The sequence below is a fragment of the Ammospiza nelsoni genome, chromosome 20 (genome assembly GCF_027579445.1).
Source record: "Ammospiza nelsoni isolate bAmmNel1 chromosome 20, bAmmNel1.pri, whole genome shotgun sequence".
NCBI lineage: Eukaryota > Metazoa > Chordata > Aves > Passeriformes > Passerellidae > Ammospiza > Ammospiza nelsoni.
This window is the reverse complement of record NC_080652.1, coordinates 10,152,927-10,168,343: the sequence shown is the minus strand read 5'-3', so window position 1 is coordinate 10,168,343 and position 15,417 is coordinate 10,152,927. Positions and strand designations below refer to the sequence as shown.

Here is a 15,417-nt window from a genome sequence, read left to right as displayed (position 1 = left end):
GTTTTTACAGTAACATCATCTCTTACTCTGCAACTAAATCTTTCAAGCATGCCAGTGTTCTGGAATGCAGCTCTGCTCCTTATTCGAGGGATGGAGCAGTTACAAGTGCTAACCCCCCAGGCTATCTAAGTGTGAGACAAACTTGTAATTTCAGTGACATCTGCAGGAGGATTCCTTCCGAGCCTGGCTTTCTGGCATAGCACAGTGACATCCCACTGCTGCTCTGAGGCACCTTGATGACTTTGACTTGTTCTAGCACATGTGCTTGGTTTGTGTGTGTTACCTCAGGCTTCCTCTGTTTTGTCAGACACAAATTTTCTCTTTTGCCAAACCTACAGAAGTAGAGAAATCATTATATTGAAAAATCAAAAAGAGCCCTGGCTGCCCAGATGGATCCTGGGTAAGCCCAGAAATTACAAGTAAAGGCTCTGTGCACACGAGCAGCATAGGAAATAGGAGGAAGGTTTCTCCTTAGAGAAACTGACTGGAGAGCTGTGGGAAATTTGGAAATTTACAACTGCTCCATCCCCTTCTGTTCTCTTTCCCTCCCCCAAACTGGCTCCGGGGCTGGAGCAGCTCTTGGACTGCTGGAAGTCTTGAAAGCTCAGTCCTCTGCCTCACTGAACTGTGAGAAACACTCAGAAAACAAAAACTATCTCCAAAATATTCTCTGTCAGCAAATACCATCAGCAAGGACAGTTCAATTTGACTTTGATTTGTATTTGTGAACCTGGATATCCCTTAACACGATATATAGGAGAATTCAAAGGAGTGAGTTGCATAGAATGTTCTAGATTTCTAAAATACTCGTAATACTCATAGATAGTTTGCAGCAAAACTATCTGCTGAAAATTTGACCAGATTTTCTTGATACTTGTCATAATGAAAGTATCCTAAGTCAGGAAAATAATGCAGATTATTTTGCACAGTGATTTGTTTCAAAGCTCAGATGCCCCCAGCAGCAGCACCCCACAGGGCAGGCAGATTGCTGTGATCTCTGCTCTCTCCTGTAAATCCATGTACAGCAGATTGCTGTGGTCCCTGCTCTCTCCTGTAAATCCATGTACAGGCAGATTGCTGTGGTCCCTGCTCTCTCCTGTAAATCCATGTACAGCAGATTGCTGTGGTCCCTGCTCTCTCCTGTAAATCCATGTACAGGCAGATTGCAGTGATCCCTGCTCTCTCCTGTAAATCCATGTACAGCAGCCCCAAAGCTCAGGATTCCCTCAGGAGGAGCTCTGCTCTGAATGATTTTCATTTGTATTCTCCAAGTGTAAACAACATAAAAATAATGAACCTCCCAGACTCAAAGCTATTTTAAACTATGAATCTTTTAATGTGGGAGAAATGACTCTGTTTAAAGAAACCTGATTTTAGGACATTCCTATTTTGGGATTATTATCCAACATATATGTACTCTTATTTCCATTGAAAACAAATAGTCCCATGATATAAAAATAGGCAACTAAATGAAATGCAGGCTGCTATAGCGTGGGAAATGTTTGTGGAACTTGCAGTCCTGGGTTTGATTACTTCTAGATGTTTTAGGGGAAAATGATTCAAAGCAGTGCTTTAAAGATTGAAGCCAAAATATATGGAGCCAGACCTACTGGAAATGCATAAGGGAAGTGAAAAAGCTCTCCAGAGAATTAAAAATTCAACAAAATATTTAAACATATGTAGCAGGAACCCGGTAGATGTCCTGACATACTTAAATGCACCCTTCAAAACTCGGAATGGTAAACAGCACTGGAAACCAATGGTAAGAGTTGCTTAAAATGTACTGTGACCTGAGAAAAGCACACTGAAATAAGGCACACAGCACACCTCCCTGCCATGCCATGGCTGATCCCTTTGGGAAGCTCACAGCACTCCATGTGTTTAGAAGAGCATGAGTAAAATTGAGGTTTCACATAAAGTTTAGTGCAATAAGCCAGCTCCATAATTATGAATCGGAATATTCCACATCCAGCTACTTTTTAAAGTAAGAATCAACAACAGTTTCGGGAATAGCCTTTGCTATTATTCCCTAATCCTTGGGGACTACAATTTATTTAACTGAGTTTAAAAAAAAACACTGGGGAGACAAAAACTCCTGCGCTCAAGAGAAGCCTCGAGCAGGGCTGTCAGCAGGGGCTGTGCTCAGGGCCCTGCTGACATCTAACGGCAGCTGGGGACACTGCAGAAGGACCCCAGCGACAAAGCACAGCTGGGAGTGAATGTCCTGTGTGGGGAGTATCGCCTTTGGCACAGCTCAACACTCCTGATCCGTGTTGCTGATGAGGACTCTAATAACTCCTCACCAGACACACTGGAATTCAAGGAAAGGTTAAATAAACCAGGCTTCACTACAGGGCAGTACCAAGGAGCTCCTGCTGCCACAACTCTCATCTTTGAAGTGGCACTGACTTATGGAAATAATAAAGTCAAGATCCCATGAAATGTTCCTCTTCATAAGGCCTAGAGATTAATAAATCAATTAGCAAGTCCACTGTTTTCTCCTAGGCAGACAGAAATCAGGTTCTTAATCTCCTTTAGTTATTGAACCAAAAATTAGGAGAGAAGATATTCCAATGTTATTATTTAGCAAAGAAGGAGAGGAGAGGGAAAGGGGAAAGGGGAAAGGGAAGGGAAGGGAAGGGAAGGGAAGGGAAGGGAAGGGAAGGGAAGGGAAGGGAAGGGAAGGGAAGGGAAGGGAAGGGAAGGGAAGGGAAGGGAAGGGAAGGGAAGGGAAGGGAAGGGAAGGGAAGGGAAGGGAAGCTGTGCCGCTGGTCAGTGCCCTAGGAATGCCCTGTGGAGGAGCAGCCCGATGGCAGCAGATGGCAGCAATGCCCCACAGGACAGCGCCGTCCTTGCCCACCCCACCAGGGGCTTGTCCAACTTCCCTGGCAAACAGCCAAAGAATAAATAATGGAATGCACCCATCTAAAATTAGAGAGAAGCTTCCTCTTTAAGCAAACGCCAACACAAATTTGTACATCACTACACAGCTGAGACACTGCTGAACCAGGGATCCCAGCTCATGGAGGAGAAAGGTCTTAATCGCTTATTTTTTACTTTAGAGAGGGGAAATGAATTGGAGTTTCCTCTTCCTTGCTGAAACAAGGTAAACCCATGCTGAACATCTCTTAGCGAGCAATTTGTATAAATTTTCAAAGCACCTATAGAATCATAGAACCATTATCTCATAGCTCAGATTTTTCTAGTGGCAAATCTGCTGTGGAGGACAGGGGCTCCTCACAGTCCATCTTCTCTTTCCACAGAGCCTTTCCCTCCCATTTCCAGCACACCCCTCCTTCCCTATCAATGCTGATTCACTCTAAACCAGCCTATTTGCCAGGAGATCCTAAGGTCAACCAGCCCATGAAATCTCATGGATTTTCATTCAATTACAGCGTGGTGATATTTACAACCCCTGGTCAAATATCACATTGCATTGAAAGTTTCATCGTGGCATTTGCAAGCTGCCTGCAGGTGACAACTTCAGCATAGAATGATTATTTATCAGTTCTCATTTAGGCAACTCACAGGTTCTCCCTTCCTTTCACCCATGTGAAGAATTAGTCCCATGTGTTACACACAGAGCATAGGTAAACTCACAAAGTTGTAGACAGTAGGACAAAAAGGTTGTGGAATTACTAATATGAGAACAGCAGGTGTCAGCACGTGTAAATGTATTAATAGCAAAGATATGAGTAAAGATAATGGACAGAAGGACTTTCAAAAGGTCAGAGACAGATTTAGTCTTTGGTTTCACATACTGCTCATCTGGATCAGTCTGAAGTCAACTGGCACCAGTGTGGCAGGAGGAGCTCACAGCAGCAATAGGAAGAGTGTTCAAGAGGGATCTTATCCTCACTAGAGAAACTGTTGGTCATTCTCCAGTGCTGTTCTTGTCACTTGGAGACATCAAGAACCACAAGTACATTTAGCATTCAGCTCCACTCCTACCTCTGCCTCAACCAATTGTGCTACCAAACCAAAATCTTCACTCCTCTGGAACGTAATGGACAGCAAGATTCAGGCTGTCCATTTAGGCTCTTCCAAGGAAGAGTTTAACACAGAATAACATCAACACTGAAAATAAAAGTATTTTAGTTCTCTAATACCACTTTGTTCATAGGCTGCAATGTGTTTTATGAAGAAGAAGCAATTGCCCTTTCTCAGTACACAGTGTAACGTGATAGATGCACGTTTGCACGTGCCCACTAATTACCAATATCCCATAAAGAAATAAAGGTTAAAGAATAGCCAGTAATTATTTATGGACTTTATAACTCACACTAATATTGAATTGGGCTTTGGAACTCTTGTCAGATTTAACAATCTGGTATGCAATGCCTGTGTGTGTGATGTACTTTTGCACAGACTTTGTCTCTGTGGATGGACTTTGGAAAGCAGCAGAAATTGTTACTCTGGCCTCTTCCAAAAGGGATGAAAGATCCCAACTCTCCACGTGAGATTAGGAGAACGTGGGGAAGAAAAGCAATAAAACCTCACAGAACATTAAACGACGCACGAGGCCGGGGCAGCTGGAACTTTCCTCGCCGCTCCCCTCACGAGGGGGTGCCCGGGGCTCACTCACCTCAGGCGGTGGCTGCCCGAAGGGCCGGCCGCTCATTCCGTGCCTTCTCCTTCGGTCCTCCGTGCCTTTTCCTTCGGTCCTCTCTGCCCTCCCTGCCCTGGGCCGCTTCCCCTCCGCTGTCCCGGGCCGGGCGCGGCGGCGGGCGGGGGTCGCTCCACGGCCGCTCCCTCACGCCCTCAGCGGCGGTGGCGCCCCCTGGCGGCGGGGGCGGGCGGCCCCGGCCGTAGCGCGCGGCCGGGGCGGGGCGGGGCGGGCGCGTGGCGGCTGCGCTGAGGCGGCGCCGAGGGAGCCGCGACGGGACCGCCGTGCTGAGGCGGCGGGAGCGGCGGCGGCGGCCGTGACAGCGGGGCAGCGCACAGGCGGCTCGGAGGGGACGCGGGACTGACGCCGAGGCGGCTCTGAGGGGACCCGGGGACCATGTCAGACGAGGAAGCTGGCAAGCGCCGGCGGCCTGCAGGTAACGGCCGCAGGGGGAGCGGGCAGGGGCTGTCACCAAACGGCCCCGCAGCGGCCGCTCCTCGCGGGGCGCCTTCGTGTCTCTCTCTCTCCGCTTTTTTGTTCCGGTTTTAATTCTTGCTTCATTTAGTCGAGGAGGAAAGTTTGAAGATGCTTCACCGAAGTTAAGCCCGCGGGAGGAGCGAGGAGCGGTTGTGCTTCGCTTCCCGGGCAGCCTCCGCTTCCCGGAGCCCCGGCTGCCGAGGGGTCACCGGCGGCTCCGGAGCGACCCCAGCCCCGGCTATCGGTGAATGCTGAGCCCCCAGCCCCGGCTAACGGGAGCTGCTGGACCGGTTACCCGGCTAACGAGGCATGCTGAGCCCCCAGCCCTGGCTAACGGGGGATGCTGAGCCCCCAGCCCTGGCTAACGAGGCATGCTGAGCCCCCAGCCCCGGCTAATGGGGCCTGCGGAGCCCCCAGCCTCGGATAACGGGGCTGATGAGCCCCAGCACCGGTTAATGAGGGATGCTGAGCCCCCAGCCCCGGTTAACGGGGGATGCTGAGCCTCCAGCCCCGGCTAACGGGGAATGCTGAGCCCCAGCCCCGGTTAACGGGGAATGCTGAGCCCCCAGCCCTGGTTAACGGGGGATGCTGAGCCCCCATCCCCGATTAACGGGGGATGCTGAGCCCCCATCCCCGATTAACGGGGGATGCTGAGCCCCCAGCCCTGGTTAACAGGGAATGCTGAGCCCCAGCCCCAGTTAACGGGGGATGCTGAGCCCCAGCCCCGGTTAATGAGGGATGCTGAGCCTCCAGCCCCGGTTAACGGGGAATGCTGAGCCCTAGCCCCGGTTAATGAGGGATGCTGAGCCTCCAGCCCCGGTTAACGGGGAATGCTGAGCCCCAGCCCCAGTTAACGGGGGATGCTGAGCCCCAGCCCCTGTTAATGAGGGATGCTGAGCCCCCAGCCCTGGTTAATGAGGGATGCTGAGCCCCCAGCCCCGGTTAACGGGGAATGCTGAGCCTTCAGCCCCGGTTAACGGGGAATGCTGAGCCCCAGCCCCGGTTAACGGGGAATGCTGAGCCTTCAGCCCCGGTTAACGGGGAATGCTGAGCCCCAGCCCCGGTTAATGAGGGATGCTGAGCCCCAGCCCCGGTTAACGGGGAATGCTGAGCCTCCAGCCCCGGCTAACGGGGCACTGACCCCGCTGCCCCCTCGGGTACCGTGGCCGCCGGTGGTGATTCCCGGCAGGTCCTCACACCGCTCCGTGCCGGAGCATCACCGGGAGCTGCCCCGGTGGCGTAACTCGGGTGGGTTTCTGTGGTGTGTGATTTCCTTTCCTGTGCAGTAACTCGGGTCACTGAGGGGGAAACTACGGAAATGATGACAGAGTCAACAGAAGTAATCTCTGGGACGCTGCACCAGTAAACAAGAACAAGGAGAACTTAAAGATTGTTTTTTGACACTACTGTGGCTTTTCACCAAAGCCAAATGCTGTCTAGGTGTGACTGGAGGAAGTGGTAGAAGTCCTCAGGTGGGGCAATGAGTTGTACTGAATTTTTACTTCTTGGTATCGTTATTGATGTGGGTTTTGTCCTTCCAGTTAGGAGGCATAAGTGTATGAGGTGGATCAGGACATTTTGGAGATGATGCACTGAGCACTACTGGCAGTTTCACTTACTGGAAGGTGGAATGTTTTCCTGTTACTTCCATTGTTCAGAAACAGGCAACGGAAAAGTCCTGATTTATTCTACGCTTTTCTCGTTTGCAGCCAGAGAAGGAAATTTATTTATAAGAAAGCTTTGTGTATGAAGCCTTTGGCTGGGTAATTTGAGTTGTTGTATAAATAACTGTGGATCTCTTTGGCCCTGGTGCCCAGTGGCACATCCTGGCTCTGGTATCTTTGGAGAGGATCTGCATTTCATGTGTAACTATGCTAGTTATTAATACCTCACCATGGTCACATTGGTGTCAATGCAAGCCTTTCCTGAACACGCTGCTGAGGTGGTTTCTCCTGCAGCTCTCATGTGATCACAATAAAATACGGAGTAAGTGGCATTAGATGTAGTTTTGGTTATTGGGTGTCGAAATTTTGGGTTTTTCCCATCTGAAATGCTCTGTGAAGCATCTGTGAAGACAAGTAATTCACTTTGAAATTGGCGTTTTGTTTTCATCAGGGCACATTTTGTGTGTTTGACTGTGGTGTGCTTATTTGAATTGTGGAGTCTTTGCAGAAGGAAATAAATCACAAATGAACCATGTGCCACACTCAAGCTGTAACGAGAACTTTCCCCTTCCATCTTAGCCTCCAGCACTAAGTGTGTATTATAAATTCTTAATACAGTTTGATGGTCCAAGTGATAATTTCTTGCTAAAGTAATGGTAACTGTTCCAGTCAGCCTTAAAGGCATTGAAGGCTGATTCAATTAAGTTTTTGTTTTTATTTTTTTAATAACCCCTCTCTTTGTGGTTTATTTCTGAAAAAGGTTGCTCAAGAATATTTGCATTTTTTTTATTGCCTGCTTAGACTTGCCCACCACAGCAGGCCATAAATCCGAGGTGGGCGCTTGCCTGCCTTTTAGCTCAGAGAAAATTCCAGTGGCAGTTTAGGGATACTGTCAGCCAGCACTTGGTGTGGGTCAAGCCCTTGTTTTCAGCCTGTGGGATGGGCAGGGATGGAGATCACCTCCAGGAGCTGCAGAACTAGCTCATCCCACCAATGCCAGGCATGTCACTTGTATCTCATAGAGTTTTCCACAAGACATCCGCATCTCTCTCCCTTCTTGTATTGTGAAAAACAACACATTGGTGCTAAATAAAGCATCCTCTTTGCTCAGTCTTGAAATCTGACGTCATTTGAGGTGTGACTTCTACATGAAATTCTGAATCTCCAGAGTAGGAGGGTGATGTTTGTGAGTGCTGGGACACCCAGGGACATCCCTGCTTGGCAGCAGGCTCCTGGCAGCCCGTTAGGAGTCTCAGCTGGCAGGAAAAGAAACTTCCTGTAGCTCTGTGGATGCCTCCCAGGCCACATTTTGGCATGGCTTTAGCTGGGGAGCTTTTGAAACCACCAGCTCGTTATTTGATCCCAGAGTTACCTTCAGGTGTCTTCCATTGATAGAGGAATAAGGCATGAGGAGCTTCTGGCCAAGAAATTCTTTATGGAGGTTTTATTTCATGTCCAGCTAATCTTATACCTCATCTTATCCAACCTCCCAGATCCAACGGGTGTGAGAATTGTGGTTTGCTTAGATGTGCACCCCTTACAGCTGGAACAGAACCCAGTCCCAGCAATGCTGTCCCAGAGCTGGCAGGCTGGGGGCATTTGTGCTCTACCCCTTCCATGAGGTTCCTCTGACTTGTCAGAAAACAAAGGAACATGATTTCCACTGCTGCCTGTGAGTCACTCTGCTAGAAGAACTGGGGGAGAGAAAGGCCTTTGGGAATTGAAACTTCAGTGTTGGTACACTTGTGCATAAATGCTGCTTGGACAGCATTCTGTCCTCATCTGTCTTGCACAACTTAGAGACCGATGAAAATCAAAGCAGAATTTGGCTTTTAATTTGATTTCGGATCTAAACCTAATGCATTTGGCCAGAGGAGTAGTGCTAACAGTGACTTATTTCTAGGAACATTTAACATAAATATCCAATTTAGGCACTTTAATAGGCACTCTTGGTTTTAAAAAGTGACAATTTCTGCTCTTTTGTAGATGATAACGACTCTGGCCTTGGTTTCTGTGGATCGATCCTGGTGCTGATCTCGATTGTTTTCACTGTTATTACATTTCCTATAACAATATGGATGTGCATAAAGGTAAAATCATTCACTGCTAAAGTGTATTAAAACTTTCAGCAATGCAGAGTGGCTACTATTGTTCTCAATTGGATTTATTGAGAAAATAAACACAAATTAATCTAGCTCTGTTCTTTCTTGAGCTATAGTAGACCTCAACACTGCAGTGCATTCAAACAAAAAATAAAAGTGGTGTTATAATATTTGGTCAAAATAATTCCTGCATTGATGTCTTCACTACATCTGCCCAGCTGTCATTAGTAAATAAGCTCATTTGAAGGATCAGAATAATTGCAAGAACCCATAACTACTCTTACAGAACTTTTTTTTTAAAGATATCTCCCTGTATATCACTCTTGTAAATATGAAGTGTGTAAATAGAAATCTGTAATTATGTACATGGATGTGGCTGCACGTGACACATTTGAAGACACAGTGCTGCCTGTGATCACTCTGAGGATGGTGTTTGCAGTTTCCAGACAGGAGGAGTTATTTCCTCCTGGCTTGGCTGATGTGGCATCAGAATTGGAGCTGCAAAAATCCCTGCTGGGTCACAAATGCTGCACTTTGTTGTGTTGTTGCCAGGATATTCCTGATGGCTCTGCTGGTGCCTGAACCTGCCCAGGTGCCATCCTGTTGAGAGTCTGAGGAATATTTCTTGTGGACTATTGTCATTATATTTTCCTTTTGCTCTTTGCTTTTTGACAATAAAGTTTTAGCTAAAATTCTCAAAAGCAGCCAGTAGAGAAGTGTGTATTAAATTTGAGACTCAAGACTGTCCTAGCCTGGTGTGTACATAATTTGGAATCCATCGTGTACAACAATCCATACATCCAACAATCTGTTCCAGGTTATCAAGGAATACGAGCGAGTCATCATCTTCCGCCTCGGACGCATCCTGAAAGGGGGAGCAAAGGGACCAGGTATGTCCTGGACAGCAATTTCCTCCAATTAGTCACCAGCAAAACAATCATAGTGTAGAGACATTGCAGTAAAGTGGCAAATGGATTTCTCAAGAATTCTATAACTTCCAGTAAGAGGATGTGTTACAGCAGGAATTTAAGAGCCTCGTGGGTCTCTTCCAGCTCATAAAGTTCTGATTTGTACTCTGGATTGAGAAGGCAGCAAACTTAATTCTACCCAGCTCTCCTTTGTTAATGTATGATCTGCAGGCAGAATCAAAAGCACTAAATGTAAAGGGAGGATTAATGGCATCAAATGGGTTATTTGAAAAAAGATGTTTAATGTATCAGTTAAATCCAATGAGTCTGAAAGCCTCAATGTCCTTCAAAAGTAACAGAAGCCAGTAGAGTATTTGATGGTTTTGACAAGTTGTTAGAAACTCTGAGACCTGGAAGAATGTTATTTTCAGCTGTTGCTCCTGCTGCTCAAAGTGACAAAGGGGCAATGGCTTCTTCCTTCATTTTCACCCAGGCTTTGCAATGTTTCACATTGCTGGAAAGCTGAAGAATCTCAGTGAGCCACCAGAACAAAAGGGAGGAGATTGGTGCTTGCCAGAATTAGGCCCCACAAGTAACTGTGTGGGGAACATTTTTAGAAGTAGTTGTTAATAGTTTTGGGGCTGTTTTATTTCCAAATGTGAAAAATCTCTAAGTAAATGATACCCAGATAAATTGAAGTTTCTCAGCATGCATTTTTGAAAATCTTACCTTGGTTTGGAAGCCACTAACAAGTGTTGTGCTGCTGAGTTCCTCACAAAGAGCTGCACAGCCACAACAGTTGGATTTCACCTTATTGCATTAACAAGCTTTGTCTGCTCTAATGACTCATTTTCACATCTTCTTGAATGGATTTTTTGGCACAGGTTTGTTTTTTGTCCTGCCTTGCACAGACAGCTTCATCAAAGTTGATATGAGAACCATCACTTTTGATATCCCTCCTCAGGAGGTGAGTTTGCATTTGCCTTTGCATCTACTAAAGTCCTTGCAGAATTTTGTGCACTTTGCTTTTCTTTCTCCCCTCTCAGTATTGGGTAACGTGCAGTTTGAGTACAGATTCCCTGTGCAGGTGCAGTGTATTGTGAAGAATACATATATCCCTTAAAATGTCATCCAGTAAGGGAAGAGCACTGAAAGAAGACAGATGATGCTCTGAAGACCAAATGAGATAATTGGATACTGCCTGAGAGCTGGAATGGGAGGGGTTTGGAACGAAGGCTGCTGGGCTTCATACTACATTCTCTAATTGCCTCTGTGAAATCTGGAAGATTTCCAGGCACAGCAGGGATCTGTCCTGTGCCAATTTATCTACATGTATAAACTGGCTCAAGTAATGGGATGAAATTGGAATATACATCAAATGCTATTTATAGCAACTGGTGGAATGAGTGGTCAGCTGCCTTTGTTGGGTTGGTGTGCACGTGGCTCCTGTGCCCTGCCCTGCACAGGAACACTCATGGCAGGTCATAAAGAACAAAAAAATTACTTTGATTTCTAGTCTGATTTTCCTTGGACATCCTAACTTTGTAGCAGAATGTCTCCAGAGCATTAAGCCAGCTGAACTCAGTGCTGCCAACTCAATGGATAGCAAAAGAATAAAACCCAAGTGTCCCTCTAAAAATAAGTTGTATCCTGATGGTTATAACTGTATCACTCATGTATCAGGTGCATTTTGAGACACAGAGATGCTCCCTTCAACCTGTGTGCTGCATCTGTTTCCTGTCAGATCTGCTGTGGGCTTGTTGCTCATGGTTAGTTGTAGATTGAGACAAATGGCAGCTGTCCTGGTACACTCTAAAGGGTAATTGGGAAAAACCTAATCACTGGCAGGCAGAATGTGCTTGCAGCTGCTGATGTACCATTAGTGAGGCCATCAGTAATCCAGTTTTTCTTTTGACTTGATTAAATTACACTTATGGATTTAGGTTTGTTTGTGTTCCTTACATAGGGGCAGAAATCAATTTTTATTTGTTCAACATGATTTCTGTGCATGCTACTCATTCTTTAGCTTTGTGTTATGAAAAGCCTGCTAAAAGAGGTCGTTTGGGAAGGGACAGGGCAGGTGAATCTTGAAGGGAATTGTGTACCATGGAACGAGGTTCTCTGAGCTCCCCTGAGCAGTGCAGCACAGTCCCACAGCCCTGCTGTCAGGCTGCCTCACACAGCCCTGGGGAGACCTCCCTGAAAGGCAGCACTGGGACCTGCCTGGCTGTGATTCCTTGCCAGAATCACTGGTTAAACCTTCTCAGGTGAAGATGAATTCCAGAGTAAATAATTTCTGCCTTTTCTCTTTTTCCTGTCAGTGATATGACTTGCAGATTCCTCTGTGTTTTCAAGGAAGTGGGTTAAAAATAACATTAGGGCAAAGTGAATGGAATGTGCTTTTCACTGACAAGTTTCTAATCCCATAATTAGTCTCAGCTTTTCAGAGCTGTACTGGGAAGTTTGTGAAAACACTGGGGCACGTTCACATGCAGCATATGTGTATAAGGACTTTGGTTTTCAAGACAGTGGGAAACCAGGGCTTGGTGTAGTAAAACACATATGTGATTGTCTTAATAATTAACCTTGTATTTATGGAATATTCTGCACTTTCCCCACTGCTTTTCAGATCCTGACCAAGGACTCGGTGACAGTCAACGTGGATGGAGTGGTTTATTACAGGGTGCACAACGCCACCCTGGCCGTGGCAAACGTCACCAACGCTGACTCAGCCACCCAGCTCCTGGCACAGACCACCCTGAGGAACGTCCTGGGCACCAAAAACCTCTCTGAGATCCTCTCTGACCGTGAGGAAATTGCCCGCAGCATGCAGGTAGGAGCATCTTGGAGCAATCCATCACACAGCAGGTAAAGCAGCAATCCCATGGATCACTTAAAGGTGGGGATTTATTTTATCTCTGAGTGATCAGTTGTGATTTGGAGCTGTGGGCAAAGCCCTGACAAGATCTCTTGGGAGGGCACTGTGTAAAGTAAGAATGAGGGACTAAAGCACCAAGGGCCAGTGGGGCTAGCATGTGGGAATGAGGGATACAGGAGAGGATGGCTTCCCTGGATCCTTGTGTCAGTCCTTCACTGTGGAAGGAAACTGTGCCACAGAACTCCTTCAATTCATTAATCAAGCTCTGGGAGTTTTTGTTACTTGAAAACAGTTGTGCTGTTTTAGCTGTCACATCATACTACAAATACTAAAGCCCTGAAGGTCTGAGAATTTGAAGAGAATTCATTTGGTTTATTGGTCATTTTTCATATTTGGGCATTAGTTTGAGGCAGGTGTGTGGCTTCACTTACATGTCCTGCCTTCTGTAGGCCACACTTGATGAGGCAACAGATAATTGGGGCATTAAGGTGGAACGTGTGGAGATCAAGGATGTGAAGTTACCTGTCCAGCTGCAGAGAGCCATGGCTGCAGAAGCAGAGGCTGCCCGGGAGGCAAGAGCCAAGGTAATGACATCAGCCTGGGCGCTGGATTTGGTTTTTCCCAAGTAAGAAATACACCATTCCCTCTCAAGCCCTTGTAGATACAAAAAAGTACAGCTTGAGGGAGAAAGTAATTTCAGCTATCTGTGGGGAGTGCCTCTGGTTTTGAGAGGCAGTGCTGGAAGAAGCACAAAAGCTTTTGAAGATAGAATAAATACTTGCATTGCATTCTCAAGACCTGATGGCAGCTTTTGTGATCCTGCATTCTGGATGGGAGGATATCAGGCACTGGGGCCTGGAGAGCAAACAGGAGCAGCTTGTGACTGGTGGAAGCACGTGCCCAGGGCAGGTCACTGAGCAGGGTGGTACCTGCCTAGGGCTGAGATCAGCCTGTGCATTCCCTGCTCCTCCTGTTTGGGGTTCAGTTTGAGGACCGAGCTCAGTCTGACCCGTTTGCCTCCGCAGGTGATCGCGGCCGAGGGAGAGATGAACGCGTCCAAGGCGCTGAAGGAGGCGTCCATGGTGATCACGGAGTCTCCTGCTGCTCTCCAGCTGCGCTACCTGCAGACCCTGACCACCATCGCTGCCGAGAAGAATTCCACCATCGTCTTCCCCCTGCCCATAAACCTCCTGCAGGGCCTCCTAGGTGGGACAGAGTAGGAGACTGGGAGGGGCGAGCTCGGGGTCAGCCCATGTTTGCAGCACTGAGTTCACTGTGTATTGTAGCTGGTGGCAGTGTTAGCAAAGTGGGTTTGCTGAGGAACCTTTTTGTTTTATTGAGTGTGTTATAGAACTTGTATGTAATGTTTGTGAATGTGGACATGCAATATCTGAAGTTGAAAGTCTCTCAGAAGGAGTACAAGCAGGTTGTACTCCTTCTGAGATAACTAAGCTTTATCCGTATTGTCGTGGGTGGAACACCTCTAATCCAAAACTTCCTTTTCAAAAGAAGAGAAAACCAGTTGTGGTAGAGGTGATCCAACATTTGGGATTATTCCTTCTACAAAGTGGGTCTGTAGCCCTGCAAGGGAAGTGGAATAGTGTCCTGGGGGCTCCTGAAAATCAGGCTCGTGTTCTCTAAACCAGTCCCCATTGATGAGAAACAGTTGTTAGTGAAACTTTCTGACTTTCTGCCACCCATGAATGGCACAAACATGCCGTAGTTATGGATACAACGTGCTTGTGGACACCGATGGCTGCCGTTGTTATGAGGCTGTGTCTGCATAGAGTTGCACTGCTTTAAAGCACTGATAAGGCTCTACATCTGTTTCTCCTAAAAATGTTTTAAAAACCAAAGTGCTGCATTTTATCCAGATCTACAACCATATTTCTGTAGGAAATGACATGTCTGTAACTAGCAGCAGGGACAAGTGGTGTTTAACAGAAGGCACTGCACTGGTGCTTTACCTGTTGGTGCTGCTCTCTGCAGACCTGGAGTGGTTGTCGTGTCAATAAGGGCTTACATTTCAACCTCAAAGCAGCTGGGCCTCAGGTCACATAACCCAAGCTGTTAAACTTCCTGTTTTGTACCCCTGTAGAACGGATTAATAACAGAAGAGGTGGAGCCAACGTAGGGAAGACTAAGACTCGTCAGGCTGCCACCAGCATTGAGTCTGACATCCATAGAATCTGGGACGAGGCAGTGGAACTGAAATGACAAGACCACTGATGTAAGTGCCCTTCTCCCACTGGCCAGCATAACTCCTTAAGTAGTTTCTTATGCCCTTTCTGCTCCAATCAGCTCTGTATTTACAGGTGATTTAGGCCTGGGTACCTGTGCCTCGATACGCTGTGCCTTTGTCACTGGCAGGAGATGCCCAAGTGCTGTTGTTTTTCTGCCTGTCTGCTGGGCAGGTTTTCCTCTGCAACACCAAAGCAATATATACTCTGTGTTTGTCAAGGTGGCAGCTGATGTAAGCTGAGCTTAACTTCTGGCTGGGAGCAGGAGAAACAGTTAACAAAGCTGGAATAATTAGCATTGCTGTGCTCAGGCACTTGGAGTGGGAAGCAGAGCCACAGCACAGCTCCAGGTTAATCCTTGGGGAAGATGAGTCACCCTGTAACTCCCGCTGCTGCTGCAGGTGCCACCCCTGTGAATTCTTGTTGATAGCACAAGATGCTTTTTTGCTCTCATCCTGAATAAAAAAACATGCTGTTTACATATGAGTGAGTTTCTGAAAGAGTAAAATACTGTTTGTCAGGGTCTCAAATGCATATAATTC

At 47.0% G+C, this 15,417-nt stretch overlaps 1 protein-coding gene across 2 annotated transcripts; it reads left to right on the top strand.

The window, feature by feature from the left end:
- Nucleotides 1–4,919: 4,919 nt before the first annotated feature.
- STOM (stomatin) lies at nucleotides 4,920–15,394 on the top strand. 2 transcript variants are annotated; one of them, XM_059486205.1, is made up of 9 exons: nucleotides 4,920–5,042; nucleotides 8,734–8,837; nucleotides 9,667–9,739; nucleotides 10,642–10,724; nucleotides 12,387–12,590; nucleotides 13,085–13,219; nucleotides 13,661–13,841; nucleotides 14,734–14,865; nucleotides 14,951–15,394. In XM_059486205.1, exons 1-8 carry the CDS (start codon nucleotides 5,003–5,005, stop codon nucleotides 14,850–14,852), a joined length of 939 nt encoding a protein of 312 aa, XP_059342188.1. In that variant the 5' UTR covers nucleotides 4,920–5,002; the 3' UTR covers nucleotides 14,853–14,865; nucleotides 14,951–15,394. The 2 variants fall into 2 exon arrangements, with proteins under 2 accessions (XP_059342188.1, XP_059342186.1); XM_059486203.1 differs by having other exon boundaries at nucleotides 14,734–15,394.
- The last annotated feature ends 23 nt before the right edge of the window (nucleotides 15,395–15,417 follow it).

Bases quoted from the DNA above. Each gene is read 5' to 3' on its own strand.
- STOM (XM_059486205.1), top strand. From the start codon at position 5,003: ATGTCAGACGAGGAAGCTGGCAAGCGCCGGCGGCCTGCAG. The intron at 9,740-10,641 runs GTATGTCCTGGA...TTTTTGGCACAG, and splicing joins AGGGGGAGCAAAGGGACCAG to GTTTGTTTTTTGTCCTGCCT. The intron at 12,591-13,084 runs GTAGGAGCATCT...TGCCTTCTGTAG, and splicing joins AAATTGCCCGCAGCATGCAG to GCCACACTTGATGAGGCAAC.